This window comes from Leishmania major, chromosome 22 (genome assembly GCF_000002725.2).
Source record: "Leishmania major strain Friedlin complete genome, chromosome 22".
Taxonomy (NCBI): domain Eukaryota; phylum Euglenozoa; class Kinetoplastea; order Trypanosomatida; family Trypanosomatidae; genus Leishmania; species Leishmania major.
The window spans coordinates 450,446-459,113 of record NC_007263.2 but is presented as its reverse complement, the minus strand read 5'-3'; the positions used below and the strand labels follow the sequence as shown (position 1 = coordinate 459,113).

Genomic DNA, 8,668 nt, shown 5'->3' with positions numbered 1-8,668 from the left:
GTGAGAGAGGGAGGGAGAGAAAGGGAACACGTTGCAAAGAACAACGCACGAGACATCACTGCGCCAGAGGGAGGGGGTAGACCGCGTAGATGGTGAGGGGCGCACACGTTTGCGTGTGCAGGCACCTTGAGAAGTAGTGGACGCACCGTGCTGTGTCCTGATCTGCGATATGTGGTCAGACTTGCTCGCAGCAGTCTCGGTGCTCGTTCTCTGTTTTGCTTGTCTATTATGCGACTGCTTTCCGCTTGTTTTTCGTGGTTGTTGGCCCGGTGCGAGCGGTGTGTTCAACAACGAACGGTGCAACGGTCAATCAGTGGCTAGGGATACGGAAGTACGCTTGGGTGCGTGTGCCGGTGGGTCGAGCCCGCGTTAGCGCGCGTCTCGAGGTGCGTGTGTGTGTGTGTTTGTGTGGGAGGCAGCCCACCAGTGCACGAGCGTAGCGACTGCGACACTCATCGCGCATGCGCAATGTGCGCACGGTCGTCAATGGCCACACGAAAACGCGAATGAGCAGCCGAGGCAAGGCGTGAAAGGTGAGCGGAGGACAGAGAGATGAGAGAGATGTCCAAGACACGAGAAAGGAGGTGGTGAGGGCCACGTGTTGATGCGTGCGAGAGGGCCTCGCACCCGTGCAACCACACGCGCACACACACCACACACCACACACACACACACACACACACAGACCGCGCGGAGGAGGCCGGAAGTGAGATCAGGGAAGAAGGGCCCACCCGGTGCATGCATGGAGGCGCGCCGCGGAGGCGTTGACAGACGCCTCAGACCCCTCTTTTCAAACAACCCGAAGACTGCGAAGGTGCGTGCGGGTGACCAGCAGGATCGGACACCCGAGCTCTGCCACAGACGCATCCTGCGTGCGCACGCGGTATGATATTGCGTCTTCAAACCTCTGCTTCCCTCTTCGCCTTTCCTTGTGTCAGCACAAGGCTCGACACATATCTGCGCGACTCGCGTTCGTGGTGGTGGTAGTGTGCTCTCGGGTCTGGTCTCACGTCTGCTCCGACGGCGGCTTTTGCGCTTGTTGAGAGTTGTGGTGCTCCAGCAGCACCACACTCGACAGGATCGGTGTGCGACACAGGCAGCAGTCCGCCAGCACCTCTGCACACGCTTCACAGACCGCGTAGTGGCCGCAAGGCACGAAGATTACGGCCGCCTCGGCACTGAGGCACCGCCAGCACATGTGCACCTCTTGCCGCCGCATGCCTGGCCGCAGCGGCGCAGAGCCGGCGAGGGAGTAGGACAGGTCGCCGAAGTTGCTTGCCGAGACAGCACGGCGGCGATGCAGCCGACGGTATTGTTGTTGCGCTGCAGCTTTATGCTGCTCCTGGATGACTTTCAGGGCGGCGTCCAGCGTCTTGAAGGAGGTGTCCAACGCGACAGACGAGTTGCTTACGGACGAGTAAGAGAGCGAGCTGTCTGCCTGAGCATCCTCGGCACTGTCGGAGAGCGATGTGAGCGAATCATCGTCGCCATCGCCTGCGCTGCAGCTGTCGCCTTCCTCGCGAGACTTGCGAGACTGTATGACGCGCTCCTCGCGGTACTGCAGGAAGGTGCGGTCCACGACCTCCGTGATGGCGTAGAGGTCATTGCCGATGCGCACGTAGGCAAGGGAGACGCCGACCGGGACGCCATCAGGGAAGCACGCTGAATCGCGCAGCACGTTCATCAGCTCGTGCGCCACGTCAACCTTGTCCTCCTCGCCCCGCCTAGCCTCGGTGGCCTTGAACCGAACGCTTTTCGACGGCGGCTTAGCGGCGTGCACGCTGGCCGCAGAGACGCGCGCTGAACTTGCCCACTCAACGTCGTCGTCAGCGTCCCCGCTGTCAGCGAAGTGCGCTGAGCTGCCGCGGGCGCTGCTGCTGCTCCGTTCGAGCTCTTCAACATACACCGACGTACCGGTGTGCCCGACACCGTCATAGCTGGTACCGGCACCAGAACCATCACTGGCGGCGTCGCGACCAAGGCTGTCCCATCGGCCCCCCACCGCTGTCGCGCTCCCTCCGCTGCCGCTACGGCCTTCGCAGTAGTCGTAGGCGCTGTCCGAAGATTCGGTGATCAAGAGCAAAGATGGCGGCCTGTCATGTATACGTATGAGTGGCGAGGCTGCAGCAGCGGGTGCTGCCGTGCTACCGTCGCCCTTGCCACCGTGTCGACCACTAAAATCCGTGTCCTCCATACTCTCTTCCGAGAAGGTTGCCGTCTCGGAGCAGCCGTTCGGCGACAGGATGCGCCAAAGGCTTGGAGGCGGCACGTCTACGGGGCGGTTGTTGCGGAGGTTCTCGCCGCCGACGAAGGCGTCGGGGGCCACAGTCGAGAAGGCCGCCCGCGACAGCCGCGGCATCAACTTCTCGGAGACAAAGGAATGGCACAGGCTGTTCTTGCTGGGCGCTTCCGTGCTCGCCAATGACACATCTCGATGGCCATGCCAGTTTTCGCCCATGAACGCCGCTTCAGGCCTCTGCTGTGACGGCCGTGACAAGCACAGCCCGTTGTCGGCGTTGCTGCTCAGGAACTCGTGGCTGTCACGGCCGCTGCACGTGCGCTTCCTTCTCCGTGCCGCTACCGTCGGGCTCCGGCTTCGTACAAGGTTGGCGGCCTCCCTGTTTCGGTGGCCCCATCCATCAGCTGCATCACACGCGGCGCTCTGGCTCTTTAGCGCTGTTGCAGCGACTTCTGCGGCTCGCACCAGTGCCTGCGCCACCTGCTCGGCGGTGGCGGCGTAGATGAGTGTTACGCAGATACTGCGCGGCGGTGATCGTCCGTTGTGAGGGGATGACGACGGCGCCAGCTGCACGTCCTGTCGAGCGTCCTCGTTAGCACCAGTGGCTGGTGCGGCGACCTCGGACCCGCTCAATGCCCAGTCCGGGACCAACAGCCGCCCTCGCTCGCCACTCTCTAGCTCTTCTAGCAACAGCTGTCGCTGCTGCCGGGCTAGCGCCGTGGGCAACTTCGGCGGTGCCGTGAAGAACAGCACGCCGGCGGCGACGGGGATGCTGTCAGCCTTGTTGGCCGCCGCGCGCTGATGCTGGATGTGTCTGTTCCAACGATCGAGGTGGCGCTTGCGACGCCGCTCATGCTGACGTCGCCGGCGCTTCAGGGAAGACCGGGCGCTCGTCCGCCCGTGGCCCCTTGACGACCGGGAGTGCTGCTGATGCCGCCGCCGCGAATGCGCCCGCTGTGGGCGCGAGGCTTTGCCAGAGCGCTGCGCGGGCCCGCGATTCTTTGAGGAGTGCCCGAGGTGATGGTTGGCCGCGGCGGCGGTCCTCGACTTCTGCGGCGGCTTCCCCCGTCGGCGGAATGGCGAGCTGCGCCTCGCGCCCGCCACATCCTCCCGGACGACGACCTTGCCGTCGTCATCGTCAGACGCTCCACTGCTGCGCGAGTACGATTCCGATGTTTCACGAGCACCGGACGCATCGCTGCCACTGCCGCTCATCGAACTCCCGGCACCGTCGTCGCCATCACTGTCGCTCAGCGGTGGCGGCACCAGTGGCACAAAAGGCGATATTTGACGACGCAGCACATCAAGTGACAGCTCCGCCACCTCAACTTGCCCCTCCACAACGCGAGTGGCGCCCCGACTGAGCACCGCAGCGGCAGAGGCAGACAGCAATGCGCGGTGGTGTGCCGCAGTGCCACCCACGGTGGGCGGCACCGCCGCGGTTGGTGCGTCGGTGCCAGTACTGTGCGCAGAAGTGTCTTTTCGCGAGGTTAGCACAGAGGCGTGATGTGAAGAGGCGGCGAGGCTACGCTGCAGCTGTTGCAGCGGCGTCAACGCGCCCGCGTCTCGCAGGAGGTACACCTGCTGCGGCAGCGTCACGCCAACAGTCGCGAGGTACTGTCGGACGTCGTGAGCTGACACCGAGTCGATGACGGCGGCTTCAGAGTCCGTTTTTGCCGTCGCTGCGGCTGCGTGCTTTTCGCTCTCCTTGCTGTCTTTCTTAGGGGCAGCCGATGCCGCAGGGATCGGAGAGGCGGCGGTGCTGACCGTGGGCGGCGCCACATCCACGTGCTTATGGCCCGCTGCCGCTGATTCTTCAGAGTTCGATGCCAAGCACAGTGGCAGCACATCAGCGTCAGCGACGGGGTTCGTGGTAGCGGCGGCATCTGTGGCACCGTGGTCGAGGATGCCTTGGTCGCCAGCCTTGGGGTTACTGGCGATGATCGCTTTCAGGTGGAGCGGCTCGGCAACCTCCGTGTAAGACGGTAGGGGCGGCGGTGCTGTTGTGTCAGCCGCACCTTGGTGCGGCAGCAGCGCCCCCGAGTCCACCTCACCGACACTCGACCGCCGTTCCACGTGGGCACTGCCGGCCCTGTCATTGTTGGTGCCCTCGAGGCTGGGAAAAGTGAGCAAAGGGCGCTCGAAGACACTCACCGTGTTCGACGGCTTCTCCGAGTCGTGCGACAGCAGCGACGGCGACCGTGAGTGTGCCGCTAACGTGCCCTCTGCTTCTGCTCCACGAGCGGCTTCTCCATCGCCGCATGCGGCCAGAGGCGCCGGTGGGGCAGGGGCCGTCGGCATCGGCTGCGCCATCGAGAGCGATGGGGTGGCGGCGAACACCGGTGCACTACTGCTCCGGTTATCAGGCGCCACGCTCGCCGCTGCGACTTCTGCGGTGCCTGGATGCGCTGCGTGCGAGAGTTCCCGCACTGAGCGAAAGCTGGCCTCGAGGCTTTGCGTCATGGATAAGAAAGAGTCGTCGCACTGATGCGCCGACGGTGCTGTGACGGTGGCGGGGGCGCTGTCTGTTGGGGTTGCCTCCAGAGCCAGCAGGTCGGCGCCGGCGACGTTGAAGAAGGCTGTCTTACTCGGCCTCGTTGCACGCGGCTGCTGGTTGACTGTGCCGGCACCACCAAAACCGCCGTCTACGGAGCCCGACCCGCACATACGCGAACCGCCGCTGGGGGGGTTCACGTCTGTCCACGACGTCGCGCGCACGTTCCACGGTGGTCCCGGGACGCTGCGCAATGCGGCTGTGACACCGGCGCTTAAAAGCGTTTCCTCTGCACGGTTGCACAGGGGCGCTGCACTGTTCACGTGCACGTGGCCGATAGCGGTGTTCCCTCTGTCACGCTGCTCACGTGGTTGAGGGGCGTCCGCAGGCGTCTCGTGGAGCATCAAGAGCTGCAACGCAGCCCGGTTCTGCCGGTCGAGCTGTTCCATGTACCGCCGCTGCGCACGCCGCTCGTCCTTTCGAGTAAAGAAACAGAGAAAGTTACGCGTGCCTGCGGCGAAGCTGCGCGTTGCGTCCAGCGTGAGGCTTCGCAGCAGCGTCGCGCGATCAGCTCCAATCACGTAGACAATGCGCAGGTCCGTCGAGCGCGGCTGCAATGACGGCGAAGTCGCGCTCGCTGCACCGCGCTGCGGAGCCTCCTCGCTGCTGCTCGAAGCAGGTTGTGGATGCCGCTGTTGTCGGAGTAGCCGCGAGGCGGTGTCTTTGGCTCGAGACGGCGTTTGCTGCGTCATTACCTCATCCATCGGCGCGTGCACCGCTCCTGCGGCAGCGACAGCCGCGCCGATCCGCTGCACCTCTTTGCCGCTGGCGTCTCCGTTGTCCACCGGAAGGGACACGGGCTCGTTGCCCGTGGTGGCGACGTCCCTCGATAGCGGCAGCGCCCCTTCAGCACTCATCGATAAATCGGCCTCGACGGCGCACCGGTGCGGTGACCCGACTTCGCGTGGTGCTCGGGTTGCGGCAGGCGCAGCCACTGCCGAGTAGAAGCTGCTACTGCTTAGGCTCGTGGCTGGGCTGGGGTTTAATATCGAAGAGAGAGAAGGGGGGCTGACGGCGCTGATGCCAGCGCCTGCCGCAATGGCAGCACGGATGTTGTTCTCTCGTAGCCGACTCGCACGCAGGAACTGTATAGCGGCATTCGCGGCGCTGGTGCTGCCGCTGCTGCTGCTGACGGCAATCGATGGTGGTATCGCGAGTGCCGCCGCGATTTCGGCAGACACATTGGTGGGCGCAGTGACAATGGCGTTGGGGAGAGCCAGCGCGGGCGACGGCGAGTCGCTTCGATGGCTATGGAAGCTGCTGTTGTTCCTGCTGTCGATGCGGCTTTCCGCCGGTATGGCCGTCAATGGCGAGGGCCGCAATGGAAGAAGGGAGAAAGAGCGCGTGTCTCCTGGAAATTGTCCTCCGGCGAAGTCGTTTGAGATCTGCGATGACAACGCTGCGGGGACGCGAGCGCCACTGCTGCGGCGGTCGACGGAGTTGTCAGAGTAGCCAAACGCGGTCCAGCTGCCTTGAGCTCCGAACGCTGAAGCGGACGCGTTACTGTTCGCCAGCGGAGACCGCACCGCGGTTGCGCTGTCGCTGCTCGTGCTGCCATACCGCCGATGCAGATGCAGCCGGTAAGGAGAGAGCGAGGAAGAGGAGGAGGAGCACCGCGTTTTCGGTTTCGCCGCACCGCGGCCGTCTGTCGCCGACGATGACAGACCACCGCAGGCCACACCGGCCGCGGCGACCGTCTGCAGCGGCGTCCATGTTGGCGGCTCGCTCGCACCACGACGCACGATAAATCTCTCAGCTGCGAAGCGGACAGTGCAAAGCAGCGACTGGTACCGCGGCCGCAGCGTCTGCGCGAGCCGCACTCGCTCCACGAGGCCCTCGAGCGCCTCGACGGCGCTGTCCGCGATACTCGGCGTCTCTGCGCGTCGGCGACGCTTGCTGATGCCGCGTCGTAGCTCGTATACGGGAGGCAGCGGTGGCGGAACCACCGCCGTCTGCGACGGCTGCATGAGCGACGGTGATGAGCGGCTGTTGAGCGAACTCTGCTGAGTCGGCAAAAGCTGCGAAGGCGACAGGGGCGCCGCGGTATGGTAAAGGCTGTGGCTCGACAGCGCCGACGACACCAAGTCTCCGTCTCGTCTGACTGCATCGTACTTGTCGCTATGATGCCAAGCGCTGTCGCCCAGCACCGGTATCCATGGCCCACAGCTGCGCTGAGGACGGTCTGCCGCGCCCATGCCGACCCCGCCACGGTTCTTTCCACTTCTAGCGCGGCGTCTGCGCTTGATGCGTGATGGGAAGACGCTTGCGTTGCCATGTCCGGCTCTGGCTCTCGGTGTCGCCGCGGTTCTTCGCTTGCTGGATGCAGCCCGACTAGTGTCGACCGCTGAGCCGCTGCCACCGCCGCCTCCAGCTCTGCCCTCCGCGTCCCCGTCGTTGACATCATCCTCAACGTCGTCATCTATACGTGCGTACTTGAGGTAGTGCATTAGCATCGTCGCTATGTGCTGCGCACTCTTGGCCAACTTGCGGTGCTTGCGCGCGCGGTGGGCGATGGCGGCTTGCTCCGCCACGGCCGTCTCCAGGAGACGCTGGTAGTACTGCGTATAGGCGTACTTGATAGAATCAAAGTCCAGGTGCGGCGATGGCGTGCGAGCAAGCGGCAACGCACCGGGCCATGTGCAGCGGCTCGGTGAAGAGGCGGCCGGGGACGAGTAGCACTGAAGAGGCGACGGCACGACGGATGTGTTGATGCGCGCACGCGATTGTGCGGCACGGGTGTATACACGCACTGGTGCCACCGAGAGTTGCTGTGCGACGGCTACTTGTGTCTGCAGCTCTGCGTTGCTGGATAGAACTGTGTGGTGGTGCAAGGCCGGTGACGGCGCAGCCGCAGAGGCAACGAGAGAGGCTGGGATCAGCTGGTACTGCTTGAGCTGCAGGTTCACGGTCGGCTGGCGCGTCGTGGCGCCGTGGCCACTTCCAGGCCGGTTGCCCGTGCTATTACTGCCACCTACACCACGCGCTTCCGCGTTCGCGAACGCGCTTGCCGGCGGCGCCGACCTCGATGCAGGGAGCAGCTCGAACGGCAGGCGGAGACCGAATACTAAGCATCGACCTTCCAACTGCGGCGCCCACCACGCCGGGCTGGGCGAAGAGGAAAATTCCAAGTCGCCAGCGGCTGCGAGATTGGGGTCTAAAATGGACACAGCCACGGAGCCCTGTTGCCGCAGCTCCTCTTGGTGCTGCGCGCTCTCCCGATCCACACCGTCACCAGCCCGCTTGCGCTTCCTCTCCTTCTTTGTCCTGCCAGCTCTGCGTCTGAGGCTGTCTGTGGGGGTGTTGGCGGGCGACTTGTTCAGGACCGTGCTGAGCGCCGATGGGGACGGTGGTGACAATGATGCGCTACTGACGGCGTCGAAGTTCGTCAAGGTTGATAGTGATGGGGCACCGTCCGCGTCAACATACTCGACGGGCACCGCTGCCGGTGTGCGATGGCCATGCGTCCTCATGGCTGGCGGCAGCTCGCCCCGCTGGATCGCTTCAGACGCCAAGAACTGCGGCACGGCCATCTCGTGAAACAGCCGCGTTATGAGCGGCACAAATGGTATTGTAAAAATATATGTTTTGTGATGCGTGTAGGCCTGCATCATGAAGTGCAGCTCCACCACCTGTACAGCATGCGCTACGATCCAGAGCCCGAAGAGGACGAAGCTCGTCAAGCAGAGAGTGTTGAGCAACGCATCGAACTCCATTCTGATGGGTGCTGCACGTCTGTATGCATGCCACACTGCTCGCTTCTACCGCTCCGTCTGTGCGCGTGGCGTTTTGATGTCGCTCTCGGGTCGTGTGCTCCCTGCTCAGAGAGGAGAGGTACACGCGTGCACACACACACACACACACACACACACACACAC

The 8,668-nt window shown here is 64.0% G+C and overlaps 1 protein-coding gene across 1 annotated transcript; it reads right to left on the bottom strand.

Moving 5' to 3' along the window:
* Positions 1-1,006: 1,006 nt before the first annotated feature.
* Positions 1,007-8,506, bottom strand: LMJF_22_1100 (conserved hypothetical protein; the record flags this gene model as incomplete). The annotated part of the gene is made up of 1 exon (XM_001683209.1): positions 1,007-8,506. The coding sequence occupies one exon, from the start codon at positions 8,504-8,506 to the stop codon at positions 1,007-1,009; it is 7,500 nt and encodes a 2,499-aa protein (XP_001683261.1).
* Positions 8,507-8,668: the final 162 nt, after the last annotated feature.